The 17,589-nt window shown below is 32.8% G+C and overlaps 3 protein-coding genes across 7 annotated transcripts; 1 reads left to right on the top strand and 2 right to left on the bottom strand.

The window, feature by feature from the left end:
- Positions 1–260: 260 nt before the first annotated feature.
- On the bottom strand, positions 261–3,602 carry LOC117927551 (immediate early response 3-interacting protein 1-like). Of its 5 annotated transcripts, none has more exons than XM_034847098.1 (3): positions 3,527–3,602; positions 1,683–2,077; positions 261–640 (listed from the first exon to the last, which is right to left on the bottom strand). In XM_034847098.1, exon 2 carries the CDS (start codon positions 1,925–1,927, stop codon positions 1,694–1,696), a length of 234 nt encoding a protein of 77 aa, XP_034702989.1. In that variant the 5' UTR covers positions 1,928–2,077; positions 3,527–3,602; the 3' UTR covers positions 261–640; positions 1,683–1,693. The 5 variants fall into 5 exon arrangements, with proteins under 5 accessions (XP_034702989.1, XP_034702990.1, XP_034702987.1 ...); XM_034847099.1 differs by having other exon boundaries at positions 1,683–1,930; positions 3,527–3,601; XM_034847096.1 differs by lacking the exon at positions 3,527–3,602 and adding an exon at positions 2,158–3,492 and having other exon boundaries at positions 261–697; positions 1,683–1,930.
- Positions 3,603–4,043: 441 nt separating this feature from the next.
- LOC117927610 (syntaxin-81) lies at positions 4,044–10,434 on the top strand. Its single transcript, XM_034847219.1, has 9 exons — positions 4,044–4,148; positions 4,871–4,996; positions 5,117–5,201; positions 6,013–6,096; positions 6,263–6,367; positions 6,941–7,084; positions 8,318–8,560; positions 8,683–8,814; positions 10,092–10,434. Exons 3-9 carry the CDS (start codon positions 5,124–5,126, stop codon positions 10,233–10,235), a joined length of 930 nt encoding a protein of 309 aa, XP_034703110.1. The 5' UTR covers positions 4,044–4,148; positions 4,871–4,996; positions 5,117–5,123; the 3' UTR covers positions 10,236–10,434.
- A 382-nt stretch (positions 10,435–10,816) lies between these two features.
- LOC117929170 (O-fucosyltransferase 19-like) lies at positions 10,817–13,777 on the bottom strand. Its single transcript, XM_034849399.1, has 8 exons — positions 13,349–13,777; positions 13,006–13,128; positions 12,834–12,904; positions 12,657–12,745; positions 12,446–12,578; positions 12,133–12,365; positions 11,557–12,033; positions 10,817–11,460 (listed from the first exon to the last, which is right to left on the bottom strand). The coding sequence occupies exons 1-8, from the start codon at positions 13,716–13,718 to the stop codon at positions 11,256–11,258; spliced, it is 1,701 nt and encodes a 566-aa protein (XP_034705290.1). The 5' UTR covers positions 13,719–13,777; the 3' UTR covers positions 10,817–11,255.
- Between the last annotated feature and the right edge of the window lie 3,812 nt (positions 13,778–17,589).

The raw sequence follows: 17,589 nt of genomic DNA, 5'->3' as shown, positions 1-17,589 counted from the left end.
AAAAAACTTGAAAACAACTCAAAGATATTATATAACAACACCATGTGTTTTGTTTTTAAAAACAGAAAACTGTTTTATGTTTTTGGATTGTCAAATGTGTTGTCTGGTTTTTTTGTTCTATAGAATAGAAAACTATTTTCAAACACAAACACCAAATAAGGCCCAAAATTCTCCATCCATTTCATCACAACATTAGGGAACATAGACTAGTCCCACTTTAATGCACTATATTTATCCATTACTTCCACGTACAAATCATAGAAGTGAAAACTTTAGGTAATCAATACCATGATAATGCTATATCTAAATTTTTAATCACAGTTAGGTACAAAAGTGAAATTAACAATACAAAAGGCCAATACATAAGGCTTCATACCTCAACAAAGTAGATGAACCAATGGATGAATAAATGTGGACAAATTGAGGCAAGAAGCAGAATAGTGATACCTCAACAAACTCACTTGCAATTCATAGGGTGCAAAAGTTGTCTCAATGGCACAAAAACTAACAACCAAATCAACAAAGTTCACACCCCAAATAAGTTGTTACAGCTATGAAAACAAACTTATAATGGCTGCCTACTGTAGAAGGCATTTCTGGCAAAGGAATTCCCCAATGTTCTGAACCAACTGCTTCTGATCTGCCAAAAAGATGTGTTAAGCAGATGCCCATCAATCTGGTGGACCCCTATGGAATGCTGAAATGATTAAATGAAACAGAAACATAAAATTTTTTATCGATTCTGCAAAGCAAACTCAAAATTCATCACATGCATGGGAATTTTTTCATTGAAGGCCATGAAAAGGAAGATGAGCACCAACACAAAACCAAAAACCAATGTGTTTCACCATGGGTGTGAGTATATTCCTGCGCCCAGTGTTTGTGTGCTAGTGTGTGTGTGTGAGAGAGAGAGAGATAGGGCGGGTGGGGGGAAGAGAAAATTACTATCATCATTGGTAGCAGAGAGAGAATTGCTGCAGACATACACTATCATCATTGGTAGAAGGGGAAACAGGGTGATAATTACTAGGAGAAGAGAAAAAACCATCAATAAAAATAAATAAATAAAAGTTCCTTTGTTTGCCATGCTAAATTGCATTTTTTCTCAGCAGCGCTTAATATTTTAGAGTAAAAGTCACACTTAGATAATTTCATGCACTTAACTTCCTGATTAATCTGTTAAAATGCTATTCTGGCACCAGATATATGCTTTTAACTGACAACCAGTTAAGGATCATATCTTGAAAATCAAAGTGAAGGCACTTTTGCTCAACACCAGATAAACATTTAGCTTGAGATCAAAAGATTAGAACCTATCAGTTACTAAAAGTTCTTTAAGATCCCCATGCAAAACAAAACAGACTAATTGATGACCTGAGACATTTTTTATGGAGCAAAAGTTTCATGGCTGTTAAAAACCAAAATTCTGAAACCCAGATAATATTGCTCAGCTCCCAAACTTAAGAAAATACCTATACAACCTGTTTGAATTTCACAATCAACAAAAAACACACTTCTCAAGTACCATAGTTAAAATTGTGATTTCACAAAAAGCCTAAAAATGGAGAAAAATGTTCTTTTTCATCTCAAACTGAAAAAGTAAAGTCCACCAAAATTAAAATACAGTCATCAGAGACAAATATGAAAAGCTCATACATGTATGTGTTGCGTGTTCATCCTACCTGCAACAACATCACCCAGACACCAACTTTATGATGATGCAAATGGAGTTCAGTAGTATCAGAGGAACTCGTAAGTACTGGGTTGCGTATATGAGACCTATAAGCTGCCCCTTAAATGACTTTGTTCTGCCCCCTGAGACTTCTGAGAAACTCCACCCTCTAGGTGCCAGGAATCGGTCTTCATTTAATATTGCCAATGCATTTGCAATGAGCAGACAGCCCTCCAGTAGAGTCCACAAACCCATATCCTGAGTAATAAAGGTTTATCAATCAATTCTGATACAACCTTCAATGAGCATCAATTTAAAGATATCCTTGCCCTTCACCAGACTTTTGTTTTATTGGGATAGGGAGAACAGCTAAAACGGATTGAGGAGTTTTCTGCACATATATACCTAACAGGGAAGACAATTAAATAAAAATGGAAAAAGTTAAGAGTACTTCTCCAAGCACTTAAAAATGAAGTTACTGCAACCTTAATCAATTTTGTTATGGATTTGGACATGAAATTCTCATGAGCAATGAACAAGTGTGATGGCTTTATGGGATGACAGTCTAACAGCAGCTACCATGGATCAATCAACCCCTTCACCATGACAATAAGCAGCACTTACTCATTTTCATTAAGTCAGCAAAGCATACCGCAAAGCAAGGATACAAGTAGTGGTTCATGTATTTATTTTATAGGCAGGAAGGAGGTAGCTTTTAAGATTCTCCTATATTTAAGTATAACTAAATTTCCAAGTTTTCTGGGAAGATGCGATATCTTATAATTATGATAGATTTACAACAATACATCATCTTGTCCTGAGCCTATCTGATATATGTGTTGGCACACATCCATATGTGTCCTTGAACATATCATAATTTGTTAATGGAGAGTAGATACGCATGTTATAAATAGGTATTCATTCACACATCTATCTAGGGATTCCATGGCTCATGTTCAATAGGCAAATCCCAATAAAATTGGAGAATCCACTTTGCATAAAAATATAGGCAAGTTATGTGTCCATGCAACACCATTTCCAAATCATTCAGTTCAATGATGTGTTACTCAGGGGATCGGTATTCATCGTACTGAGAAGTTCACCAGTTGTGTTTATTGGATCTACCTAATTGAAATGGATATGAATTGTGACAAATCCTTTCTCAGAAAGAAACCCACACATCAATCCACCATGAGGAATATAATTACCCTGAACAAGCAGAACTAGGACTCTTCAAATTTCCCTGAAAGAACAGAAATCAACACATGTTTGTGGGGTAACAAATCACCCATTTTCGATCTGTTTGCATCAATTCAGCTTTCTATGATTCCAAGACGAGCAGTTGATATATGCCTAAATTGTAAATTCACTACCAAACACATACAACTCAAACCTCTTCGCATAAAAACACAATCAATTGTATACAAATTTTATTATGGAACCCCATTCCGAATACATTATGGATATGGAACCCCATTCCAAATCAAACCTCTTCACTCGATCATCATCCTCTACAGCATAGCAAATAACTAGAATCTTCGGTAAACATACGTCAGATGAAAATATTACACCAGCAGGCACTACTAAATCCATTGATTTAAGATTCGATTTTTATGTGTTTAGTTGCTGACCAAATCTGGGACTCCAAACATACACTATAACTCAACCAATTGAGTTGGGTATTTCGATTCTCCATAAACCCCAAAAAAATAATTCAAAACCTTCCTTATTTTCTGTTCTTTTTTCCCTCCCTCTTTCTCAAAAACCAAACGGATGGTAAAGATTTTCCCAGAAGAATAAAAAAAAAAAAAAGAAACAACAACAACAGCATGTGAATGAAAGATTTCTACATACCTCAGAAATTCGTGGGAAATGAATGTAGGAACGTCTGGAATTGGAAGGAGATCCGAGTGTGGGAGAAGAAAACAAGTAGATGGCCTTTTTGCCCAACCCTTTTAACTGAGTCCCTTGTTTTTAGTGGGCTTTTTGGTAAAATCAATTTTGAAGGAAATTTCAAATTTTATTCTTTTAGTGGATGAGTCCTCCAAATTGCTCCAAATTGAAATCCAACCCCACTTTCTGGGGAAAAAGAAAATTATTATTCATTCTAAAAAAATTATAACCAGAGGCTTGCCCAAATTAATGGATAGCTTAAACAAAAATTTAAAATTAATAACTAATTTTACATACCACTTCAACTATATTTTATTTATTTAATATTATTATTTTATTTCTCATAAATAAAGAAAAATGGTAACAGTTCAATTTTTAATTTTTCACAATTGGAATTTGAAATGTAACCCAGAAAAAAGTGGAATTTAATTTAACTCCCCTGTTCCCACTATTTTGTAACCTTGTTGGATGGGAAAAGTGGAATGACGAAAAAGGGCAGTCGAGGCGAAAAACAAAATAATAACACCGTCTCTCTGCTCTCGCCGGTGCTAACGCCGACGATTCCAACTGCTCCACGTCTCTGGTCAGTCCTCTGTCTTGATCACTCTCCTTCTCTCCCCATATTGTCTCTGTACCGTATTTTTGGAGCTCGGAAAACTTATTCATCTTTAGCATCTTTAATTGCGATTAAATTTCTCAACTTTATAAGATTATGCCTTTGTTGTGATTCAAGATGGTTTTGTCATTGTGGGTTAAAATTCTCTATTTGGTTTGCGGGAAAGCGTGGGAAAAGAATAACAGGCTACAATTGTTTGAGATTTGAAGATTTTCTTTCTTTGGCAGTTAATAGACCTTGTAAATTTCTCATTGAATTCCTGTTATTTCCAAACAATAGAATGAGAATAGGAAGCAGCAGTAATTTTTTCTTGTCCTTTCTTGCTGTCTGGGCATTGTTTGGTAGCTTGGAAAATGAGAAAAGAATTAAGCAGGTTGATAGGGCGATGAGCTCAAATACATTTGATTTCTTCGCATCTCTTTGACATTTAGGGTTTTGGTCTGGTTTCACACGGGTTCAAATACTTCAGATTTGGGAAGAGCTTTGTCATGATCCCAAAGCCTTTGATCAAATTAGGGAAAATAATTGTTAAGACTTTCAATTTGTTGGATTTTTGTATCTTAAAAATGGGTCTAATGGATATGAAATTGATATTGACTGATTGAATGGGAGGAATGTGTTTTTCAAAGCAGTTGAAATAATTAATGTGTTTTTTCCCCTCAAACTCACTTCCCGTGTTGGTTGTTCAGAGATATTGTGGAGCAGAGGACAATTGAGTAAAAGTTTTTTCCCAAGCACTGGTGAGACCAATCAAACTACAGCTGGAGTCCAATTCTCCTGCGTGGTTAACTGTTCTTTTTCTTCATATAATCAAGGTTTTTTCTTTGCTAATCTTGTTTTGTTTTGTTGTTATGTTGTTTTTTTCAATGTAATATTGATTTGAGCTCTGTTTATGCTTTTGGGTTATGGTTTTTTCTTCCTCCTCCCTTTCATAGGTAAAGGATGGCAAAAATTAGAGATAGAACTGAGGATTTCAAAGATGTGGTCCGCCAAACAGCACTTTCTTTAGGATATAACGAGGTTTGTTAATTCTGTGAACATCTCTAAGATGTGTTTGTGTTTGTTTTTTGAGACACTAAATTTTTCCAAGTGAACTTGTTGAGGAAGGGGGCTGATGTTATAATGTTGTTCTGCATAGTTGACGAAGTCATATATATTTTTTAGACAGAGTTACAGATATCTGTTAGAATGTTGTGTTTGTGTTAAATCAGAACAACCTTAACATGGTGTATGGGCTATGATTATTTTATTGCAGGTTCAATGTTTGAAAATCAATTCTTTTTGTTACTGCATGGTTAGGCTATGTAAAGTCTTGATCTGTTGTAACGTACCTGTAGGGTAGAGTTCCCTTGTCTACTAAAGTATTGAATATGTCACTGATGACGGAGAAACCTATCATTCAGAGATATTTGTGAGGAAGAGTGATGATACAGCGCTGCTTATTGGTAATGTGATGATGATATGAGAAGGAATTTGATGTATTTTCATGAATGGCTGTTCTACATATTTGGAAACCAGTCATGCTGTACTCAAGTTTGTTGACTTGAAAGTAGTGATAATGTTGTATATGGTATTAGAGCCACTACCAGTTGAAATCTAAATATAAATTGTAATATGTCTAATAAACATCTAATGTCTTTATGCAATGAAAAAGCGTATTAAGTTGTTCTGATGTACTTTGAACCGTTCTGTGCATAAACTATGAAAGCTTCTTTACTTGTCCTGTTAAGAGATTTCGATGCATAATTTTGTTAGTTTGGAAACTATTTCTTCCAATATTTGCTTAACTCCTAATGTCTTTTTTTCTCTGCAATTTGATTGCTTTTGACAGTCCAAAATGGCAGCCATACTGTCGTCTTTCATTATTCACAAACCTTTGCAAAGGACATCTTTTACCAAAGCTGCCCTAAAGACGGTATATGCACTATTGCCACCATATTCTTCTGATTTTGAGGAGTTCATTGGATATCAGCTTTCCAAAATAAATAATTCAAGATTTGATTCTTCTTTTTGTGAAGAAAGGAATTGTTTCAAAACTTATGACCACTTGTTTGGCTAACATATTCTGTTTAATTTGTTAGCTTGAAAGCATCAGAACTTTGGAACAGTTCATCATGCAGCATCGGAAGGATTATGTTGATATGCACCGTACAACTGAACAGGAAAGAGATAGCATTGAACATGAAGTAAGTTTTGGAATCAAATCCTCCAGGGCCCTCTGTTTTATATGAAAGAAGGCATCATGCATTTTTAAGTAAATTTTTTTACTTCATTTATAGATACGATAGGGTATAACTTGTTTTTGCATGGGTGGATTTTTGTATGAAGCAAACAATGATGATTTCGTTTTATGGATTATGCTTAGTATGGTCAAACATAACTTCTTCTTCTTATGTTTGAAAAGGCTTTAAAATTTCACAATGGATTTTTTTTTTTTATCCCCCAAGTTACTACTCGTGTACCATAAATTAACTCTTCTTGATTTTCCCTGAACTTTTTCCTTGCATCAATTATGAGACTCTTACAAGAGGTAAGTATTGAGGGGAAAATAAGTAATTAAACTCTTCTTGATGCCTTCTGAACTGTTTCTCCTATTTAGAGTTGAATGGTTACGAATATAAGAACAAATATATTTGACATGATTATGCTAATCAATGCTGAGCATTTTTGCTTTTTGTCAACCAATTAAGTTTCTCTAGTGTTCAGCAACAAACATGAAACTGTACATTCATAGTCTTTACTAAATCAATTTTTTGCAGGTCACTATTTTTATTAAAGCATGTAAAGACCAAATAGATATTCTCAAGAATAGTATAAGTGGTGAAGAAGCTAACTCAAGGGGCTGGCTTGGCATTAGGGGTGATCATTCTAATGCTGATACTATTGCACACAAACATGGGGTGGTATGCCTTCTGTCTCTCTTATGTCTCAAGTTATTTATCGACTAGTGAATTTTTTGTTGTTGTGATCTTGACCATTTGCTTAAACTTGTTCATTGTTTTGATTAAATCAAATGTTCATTTTTCACCCTATAAGGAGCTTGATGTGGAAATTTTAATAATTCTTTCCACCTCTGATTATGATGGTTGTTAACCTGATATACATTGTTGACCTATTACTCACAAGTTTTGAATCAGATCAATAGCTTAACATGATATTAGAGCACTGATTAAATAGGGGTTCTCAGTTTGAGTTTCCCTATTTGTTTATCACCCAATCTGTAGCTTGTGGGTTGTTTCTCCACATGCGGGTGTAGGGCCTATACAAGAGAGACAGTGTTAGGGCCTATATTCTTGTTATTCATTACCTAACTGCTTAAGGTTTTGGATCAAATTAGAGTAAACTCCTTTAATTTATCTTTCTTCGGGTAGTTTTCTCATGTTTAGGTTGAGTCTGGGTGAATCTTTCACATTTTCCATGATAAAGATTGAAACTATGGTGCTTACATGGTAATATATTTCTTGTGTGAAATTGACAATTTTTTTAAATCAAATATTCATTTCTGAGCTGATCGAAGCTGTGCTTCCAAATAGCCATCGTAAGATGGAACATGGAACACTGCTAAATTGTAAGTCTCCAATTCTTCTCCTTCTATACTCTAGGGTTAAATGGAGTGCCTATGTAACAATAGCATGTGTAACAAGGCTTGCATATTTGGGAATATCCATGTCATAGAAATAGATTAAAAAAGAATACAGGGAAACTTCAATTGGACTTGTGGGGCATTAATCTCTTCCCTTCTATTTGACATGCCTGTTGTGTACGGATAATACATACCCATTCCCATTCCTTTCATATGTTGTCTTGGGTTTGTCACATGTTCAACACATTTTGAAGTTTTTTCTTGCAACACGGTTGTAATATGTGCTTCATGGTCCATTTTCGATTTCATTGATTGATTGGGTTGTAAGTAAGGTTTTTTTTTGTTTTTTCTTTCCCTTTGGCCTAGTTGCCTTGTATACTTCGTGTATACTTTCAGGTGTACTTCAGGCTTTCTTTATACAATTGCTTTTACTTATCAAAAAAAAAAAAAAAAACCCTATCAAAAGGGAAAAGAAACTGCTATACATGTTAGCAGGACATTTCAACAGTGTGTACATAGTTCATGTCTCTCATACTACTTTCTTGAACTGCAGGTTTTGATTTTAAGTGAGAGGCTTCATTCAGTAACAGCCCAGTTTGATCAGCTAAGAGCTATACGCTTTCAGGATGCTATTAATAGACGGATACCAAGAAAAAAAATGAAACGGGTGTCCAGTTCAAATGCTACAGAAATCCCTAAATCTATCAATTCAGAACTGAGGGAGCCTGATGAGCCTCAGCCAGAGCCTCTTAGAGTTCAACAACAACTCTTGGATGATGAAACACGTGCTCTTCAGGTGATGGGCATATCGGTTGGCTGAGTAATCCTTTTATAAGTTTCTCAATGCATGCAGCACCTCAATTCAATTCTGGGTGTGGGGTCCTTGTATTAAAGCTGCTTGCTGCTGTACTTATGCAGGTAGAGTTGTCTAGCCTTCTAGATGCTGTTCAAGAAACAGAAACTCAGATGGTGGAGATGTCTGCATTGAATCACCTCATGTCCACCCATATTCTGCAACAAGCTCAACAGATAGAGCTTTTGTATGAGCAGGTCAGAATCCATTTTGTTGTTTGTATTTTTGGATATTTATATATTTAACATTATCTCATGTTATTTAGAGGCCTCTGCAACAACTAGTATTTATTCAAAGGACTCGTATCCTCTGCAACAAATTTCCAACCCTCCCTGAAACTTGAAAGAAGCTTTTTTGACAATTGTAATTTGTAGATGTTAGTGTCTTCTATTAGAATTGAAAGGATTTCCAATTCTAGAACTACCATGACTGAAGAGGCAAAAGATAACAGGAAGTGCAGGATTTCAATTGGTGATTTTATGATCCCCTATTTGAACCGCTCAAAATGATAGATCTCTTTGGCTAACATTTTCTTCATGTCTGGTATTATGTTATGCCTCTATAATACACACTGTTGTTGTTGGCTGCAATTGTTAGTATAGGGATCTTACCTTATCATGTGACTTCTTGAAAGTCCTAGTCCACTTTTTGGTGCCCAACTTATCCCAGAACCTAACTGTTTCTATGAACTCTAAAAATCACTTTGGTCTGAAATAAACAATTTTACTTCAGTCCACCTGCCCACAATTTGTTATCGCAAATCTTGGTGACAAAAAATCCAAAGTAATCAGAAGCCATAATCCTTTATGAAATGTCTTCAGTTCATCTGGCATGTTCAGTATCAAAACTGAATACAAAAGATCCTACATTCAAATTGTGGGAGGTATTGTGGAGTCACTCAATATAGCCATCTTGTTGCTGTGTTAGTTTTGACTACCTAAAGTGGGAGGATGGCAAAGATGTCATGGACCTCAGGCCAGCCTATTTGCGACATTATGCTTTGTGATTCAAAACATTTTGTGGAAACCTTCTTTCCATCTTCTTGATAAAGGATCAAATGGCTGGGCCTGATTAATAACAGATCCCTAATTAGAAGTCTCCCCTAGATAAAAAAAATTTCTTAGGAAACAAAAGAAAGAATAAAAAGGGTAGCAACAATGGAAGCCCTAATTTTCTAGAGTTCAACTATAGTACCTGGGTATAAAAATATGTAAAAGCTAGTTTTCAGGTTGAAGTTTCTCTTCTTCTGTTCTACTTCATTTTATTGAGGACCCTGGCCTTAATAGGTTGAATAAAGTTGGTATATTGCATGACTTTTGTGTGGAGTCATGAAAATTGTTTTTGCTGCAGTTTTTCTTTATGGTAACTATGAGTTGATTAGAATCCAACTTTTGAGCTTTGGCATATATTTGTCGAAATATCAGAACTATGCACAAGAAGCAGGGTTTTATGTTCACACCTCTTTGTTTAACAGGCAGTCGAAGCTACATCAAATGTGGAGCTTGGTAACAAAGAGCTGTCTCAAGCCATCCAGCGAAATAGCAGCAGCAGAACCTTTCTTTTGCTTTTTCTATTTGTACTTACCTTTTCAATCATCTTTCTTGATTGGTATAGTTAAGTGGTTGATTTTTCTTGGTTTATATGTCCATCATTTTCATCTTTTCTGCGTACTCCAAGAAAAGGAAAAAGAAAAGAAAAAGGAGGAAATCCCATCTTTGCCTTGTAGTGTTCGTATAGCCCGGGGATATGATACATGGGTGGAATGAAATGGAAAATGGATCTAGAATTTAAGTTATTTCTATTTTATTTTCCAGTGATTTTTGTATTTGAGATTAATTCACACTATCTCTTCTATTGATACTCTTTGAATCAGGAGGAACCCATGGAGATGGGTTGTGAATTAATAGACCTCCAACCGGCTGTATTCTGATTAGAAATTGCTTTCATTTCCACACTGAAAATTATCACATTTTATCTTGGACAAAAAATATGGATTTATTGAAAAAAAATTATATCTCAGTATTTTTAAAATAAATTGTTTTGAATTTGAACTTTTAAAAATTCTTATATTCTACATGAAAGTTATTATTATTATTATTTATTTAAAGAGAGAAAAATAGAAAACTATTTTACATTATTTTGCATTTCTTGGTGGGATTGCTCATAAATTAAATTATTTGTAGGTTACATTTGGTTCCATCAATCTCTCTTAGACTTCTTGCTAGGGTGATTACTCTTACATAATGTCTTTATCAATTGACCCACAAATTACGTTGGGCAACCATGATTATAAAAAATATAAAAACTTTCTCAACAAAATTCATGAAGAGTGAAAAAAAAAAAAACTATTGAACAAAAACCCAACTACTATGTACCTCTTGAACTAATCTAATTTAGGTCCATCTCCCTCCCAAGTTCTGCTCCTTAGTATACTTTAAAAAAACAAAAAGAATGAAGGAGCTATAACCACTCAGTGATTTTACTCTCTAAGCAAAACCCAGCTGCTGCTGAACGAGAGAAGCGAAAATTGTCCACCCACCTCCGTTCACCTGCAACAGAAGCCATGGATGTGGTGTACGTAGTTTAATTTGCAGCAGATTCAACACGCAGGTCCATTTCCTATCTGCTCAAACCTGCTCTATAATAAGCCTTCTTGCTTGTTACATATGCACCCAGGTAAAGGATTTGCGTAAAAATTCTCCTCTTGTTTTGGTGATTCTCCAGGCATCCTATGGTATGGTGCTCCAGTCCTGTTTGCATGTAAGGACCTCACTTTGGACGAAAACTTCTCCCAAGACAGCGTACCGTTGTCCAATTTATCAATCAGTCTCACAAAATTCCGACTGCAATCATATAAAAACATGTCAGATTATCAGTTCTAATGGAACCCTTCATTTTATAAAGGACTGGAATAATGGCTGATCATTTTTGTAACCTACGTGTCAGGGTTGATCGTCTTCCGAAACCCTTCAAACCGCCTATGGCCCTGCACTGCCTTAGCCATATTCCCATCATAGGTATACACAAAGACATCGCTCTCAACTGCTACAAGATAGTCCAAGGCAGCAAGCTGATTCTGGCGGTTCTTAAGAAGCGCCAACTCCTCCTCTGTGGCTAAGTTGGAATGTGAGAGTACATTTGGGTACTTGGACTGGATTGCGGAAATCCCATTTTTACCATAAATCTTTCCTGCAACTATGTATATTTGTGTATCGGATGGGAACCCCATTGCCTCAAGAAAGACAGCAGCCTCTCTTGGGGTTATGGGGCAGCCCCCTTGGAGTCGCCTAGCCTCGCCGTCGATATCTTTCTCCTTCCAATGCTTGACATTATGCCTCATAACCTTGAGCTCCTCAGCATCTTCTGCAGTCAGATTGTGAGTGCAACCGGTGAAAGCAAGCATGTCCTTTTCATATCTGTAATCACAATCAAACCATCATGGTTAATGAAATTAAACAACAAAAAACTACAAAATTTTGAAGTCACCAATAATGCAGTCTTTTCTTATTAGGTACCTTAAATGGAGAGCTATATATGGCTTGTTATCGGTTCTAAGCCTGTCTACTAACTTCATTGCAATATTTTCGATTGTGTCAGTGAAACGGAGTGCATCATACATTGCCCGGCATCGGAGCCTTTGGATTGACTTGGAAAGGTAATTGTTTGCAAGGCGGGAATCGGAGTGTGTAAACTGAATCACCTTGTGCTTCTTCAGTAATGAAACTATTGTCTCTTTGTAATAACCAGCCTGCATAAGAAATAATCATTTTTTTATAATAGAATACCACACTCTCCATATGTAGAAGTTCTAAATAATTATTTTCATACCTTGGACCAGGAAACTGGGGGCTTCTGGAGGGGCTTCACTGCTGCATACTCTGGTGGGAGAGACTCCACTATTTCAATATCATCTTTTAGAACCTCTTGAAAGTGGTTCCAGTTGAAGATATCTTTAAAATCACTGAGAAAAAAAAATCATTTTTAGAAAACATGAATACAAAGTTTTGTTCCTCCTTCTTCTTCTTTTTCTTCTTCTTACCTTGAATCTGTCCAGAAGGAATTGTGATCAAGAGAAGGATAAACCAGGGTTGCATTCATGATTTTTGCTATGGCTACCATGTCACTTATCTACATTTCAATCGATCCGAACAAAGAGAATCAGGTGACAAAAGACAGAATGTGAGAGAATTTGCAAGGAAAAGTTTACCATGCTTACCCCAGTTCTCATTTGATTCAACCCACCATTAGCATGAATTAGAATATAGCCATTCATGACAGCATCACTTCCTGGAAATAATCAAGGAAAAAGAGACAGAAAATAGTAAATAAAAAGTGGATTGAATTGAATTGCACTGGTACTTGGGAAATATCGGAAGTCTTGAACATACTATTTTCATTAAATGGACGATTAATACATTTATAGTAGTCCCCACTGTTGGGCTTAGTCCAAACATCTGGATTCTGATCATGATCAGTAGCAGGAACAGAATGAAAAGTAGGATCGCCATCTCCTGAAAAATGAGACGCAAACACCACACAACAATAAAAATTAAGTCAATAAAAATCCATAAAAGCATTGGTCAAAAGACCAAGAAAAATCTCGCCATACATTGATTCAAGGCATTCGCTTTGAACCCAAAAAGCCATTTTTTTTTTTTGTTATTTTGTTTTCTTCAAGAGAATAACTTTGAGCATGAAGCAAATATGAGAGAGATAGAACGATTATCTGACCAACATTGTCTCGGATTATGATATTATGAACCACTGAAGATTCATACACAGGCTTCTGAGGAATAAGAAAATCATTCTCTACCACCCCACGAAAACTCGTGATGAACGACACCCTGGCCACCAAGGAGAACGACGAAACCATTATCAGGCCCCAACAAATCCAAAAGATTTTGCGCCTCTCCGCCTTAAACTCCCAAAAACGCATCCTCCTCCGATAAACAGCGGCATTGCGTATTGCAGAGCTATCGTTGACGTCATTCACATGGCCGCTTTCATCTGCAAATTCCGTCACGCGCCTTCTCGTCCCCGTCCCCATGGCTTGCGAAAGACCAGCATTGGCACCGCCAGAGCTGTCTCCGCCAGACGACATCTCCACCAAAGAAAAAAAATGGAAGAACCAGATGGAATGGAGAATTGTTTGAAAGAAAAATAAACCAGAAAGAGTGGGAAAATGATAGAAAAAGAGAGGAAGGATTAATAGAATCTTCCCAATAGATGGTAACGGTTTTCTCTCCATTTCTATCCATCTTATTTTTATCCTTTTTTTCTTTTTTTTTCTTTTTCTTTTTAAAAAAAAACTAGATATATTTTTTTCGTTGAAAACATTTAGATCTTTGCCGTCCTGAATATATGGCGAGACACTCTCTCTTCTTCTGATCTTTAGCTAAGAGAAGGAATTTCACAAACCGTTTTTTTATATTATAACAATAATATTATTATTATTATTAACCACTATACTCTTAAAATAAAGAGATAAATAATTTCAAAAATAATTGAATTATCTTTTATATAAAACCTTATCAATTTTTTTTATTATGAGAATCAAATTTTAAAATTTATGATTTTGTTATTTATCTTAAATTTGAATTTTGTGATTTGAAAGTTAGTTAAGAAATTGATGAAGGCTAAAGACTTTAAGGATGATCATTTTTGGAGTTCTTGGTAAAAAAGCTTATCTATTTTTACATGGATTTAAGAAAACTTTTAATTTAAATAATTAATGGTGTATCTTAAATAATTGGTACATCTTAAATAGTAAATAATACATTTTTTTTTAAATGAAATTATATCGATTAGTAGGAATGTATGTTATGGATAATGGATGGATATTGTGTAATTGAGAACGTGTTTGGTAATGATTCTTTAAAATGTTCTACCATTTTTAATACTTTAAAATTTTTACCATTTAAATATTAAAAATATTAAAAACACTTCATAAAATCATTATCAAACGTATTCTAAAAGCTTATTTGATAATGATTCCAAATAATATTTATAATATTTCTAATACATTATAAATACTAAAAATGGTTTTTACCATCACTACCAAACACAATTTAAATTATTATTAATAAAACATTCTTAAAAGAATTTGTTTCATACCATTTTCATAATACAATTCAGATGCATGAAAATTAAGATTCTAAGTAAATATAAGATGAGGAGTTCAAATTATCACTCAATAAAACTTCTTATTTTTGGTAACAAGATAAAAATGCACTAATTTTAACAACACTTCGTAAAAAGGGACTAGAAAATAAATTTTACAATTTTAAGAATAATAATTAGTTTTATAGTAATATGGAAGCAAAGAAACATAATAAAAAGAAAAAAAAATCGAAAAGCATATAATATCATTTGCATAACTAAAATTTTATCATTCAAAAAGCATTAAGACTTAGTTTGGTAACTATTTTCAAAAATAACTTTTGAAAGTTGTTATTTGATATTTTATTGAATAAAAGTCTATTTGGAATCTAAAATATTTTTAACATATTTTTAATATTATTGAATAAGTTTTTAAAATAATTTTTATATTCAGTACTTTATTTTTAATCATTTTATATGTTTGTATAATTATTTTTTAAAACAATCCTTAAAAGTAAGTGAAAACAATTATAAATAATTAAAATATGTTCTATAAAAACATAATATTTTTTGTTCTTAAAAACAAAAAACAAAAAACAATTTCTAATTGTTAAACATGTTTTCTTGTTTTTTTATTCTAGAAAACAAATAATTGTTTTTGAAAGCAATTGTCAAACAAGCCCTAAGAAACTCTACCTTGGAATTTTTAGGTTATAAACAATTTTTAATGAATTGTTATATAAAAACAATATGAATCTTGTAACAAATTTAAGATGTTTTCAATTGTTTTTTTTTTTTTTTTTGAAGTATTTTGAAAAACAATAAAAAATATAAAGAATAGAAAAATAATATTTATATTCCACGAAGACTTGGCTAAGGAAACAATAATTAATATTTTAGTTTCCAACAAAAAATTTTTGAAAACAATTAAAAACTATTTTTAAAAACCATTCTAAACTAATTAATAATTATTTTAAAAAATGTTACCAAATAACATTTATTCAATTCAAAAAGCCAATTATTAATGTGATCTCACCGTTGGTAGCTTAGATATTGATTAGTAATTAATTGATGTAGAATTTCTTTTAGGACAAAAATTTAAGTACCTAGGCACAAAAAATAAACAATAAAGTGAAATCTCAAATGTTTTATTTGGTAAACATTCTTAAATATGTTTTAAAAATAATTTTTATTATTATATTTTATTTTTAAAAACAATCATTAAAAAATAAGTAAAAACAATTAAAGATATGATTTAAAAATACTTAATTTTTTATTTTTAAGAAGATAAACTAGAGAACAATTTTATAGTTGTCAAATGCGTGTTTTTTTATTATAAAAATAGAAAATTATTTTTAAAAATAGTTTTATAATTGTTAAACTTGTTTTTCTGTTTTCTTTTTATATAAAAAAATAGAAAATTGTTTTAAAAAACAATTGCAAAACATGACCTAATGCTTTTAGGAAGACTAATAAAAGACTTCAAAATTATCATGCTACAACATGATGAAACTTTTCTAGAGTATAAAAAATGTATAGAAATCATAACTTAAAATTGTGACTAAAATTATTTGTATATTTTCATAATCTAAAGTTGCTATAACTTGTTATATATTTTCATTCCCTAAAATTATAAATAAATGAATTTACATATATCATGAATAAATTATTTATAGTGTAAATTTCTAATATTCTTTCATTGAACAAATAACATAATAAATGATTAGATTTAGAATGATTTAATAATGTTTTTCATGTAATAGTTTTTTGAGGGTGTCTTTATCGATCTTGTTGATTTGATTTTTGTATCCTTGAAAATATATGATAAGATTTAGATTATTAAATAAATTATATTAAAACATATAAAAAAAATTATGTTATAAAAAATAAGATTAAGATATAAAACAATAAGATCGACTTAGTTGTAAAGTATAAGACCTAAAATATACATGTGATATTTTTCTTATTAATTTTACAATACTTTAATAGGACTCTAAAAAGTGCAAAATTCAATTCTTTATTAAGACTTTAAAAAATACATATAATTTTAAGGGCAATATGGTAATTAGCTTTATCCCAAATTCCTAACGAAAGAACAACATGGAAGGAAAAAACTTAGGCTATGTTTGGTTTTCAGAAAATTTGAAGGAAAATGCAAGAGAAAGAAAATACAAAGGAAAAGTAGAGGAAAATAAAAAGTGAAGGAAAATAAAAAAATAGATTAAAAGTTGATAAATTATTTTTTTTGTTACTTCAAACTCATTTTATTTATTTTAACTCATCAATATAAAGATTAAATAATTTAAAAATATATAAGTTTTTAATTAATTTTAATCATATTTGATTATCTTTGATATTTTTCATAGGACAACCAAACATAAAAAAATCATTTTCTTTTACATTTTTTTTCTTTCCTTAGTATTTTCCGGAACCAAACATAACCTTAAGGATTAAGAAGCAAACCAACCCAAGCCCAAGTTCAATCCAATCTACTAAACCTGGGCTGAGCCAGGCCCGTGCATTGAGGTGTGGCACAATTCCCATTGGGCTCAGCCCTAGTGGACTTGGCCTGTAATTTCAATAACTGGGCTTGACCCTTATAGTAAACCTTTTTGGCACAAAATCAGCCCATTTAATCATTAAGATTTATTTGGATATGTTTATTTAAGTAATTTAACTCTTTTTTTTTCTTTTCAACTTTGAGAAAATAAAAGCTAATTTTTATAGAGAAAACACCCAAGAGGGTGGAGTGTGAATTAGGTTTTTTAAAAAATCGTTTTCAAAACACAACAATTTCAAGCAAATGAAACACAAATATAAAGAAATGAAGTTAGAGATAGCAAACTTAGATTTTATAATGGTTCAACATTTCT

The sequence above is a fragment of the Vitis riparia genome, chromosome 13 (genome assembly GCF_004353265.1).
Source record: "Vitis riparia cultivar Riparia Gloire de Montpellier isolate 1030 chromosome 13, EGFV_Vit.rip_1.0, whole genome shotgun sequence".
NCBI lineage: Eukaryota > Viridiplantae > Streptophyta > Magnoliopsida > Vitales > Vitaceae > Vitis > Vitis riparia.
The sequence above is the reverse complement of the archived record's forward strand: the minus strand, read 5'-3'. Positions and strand labels throughout refer to the sequence as shown.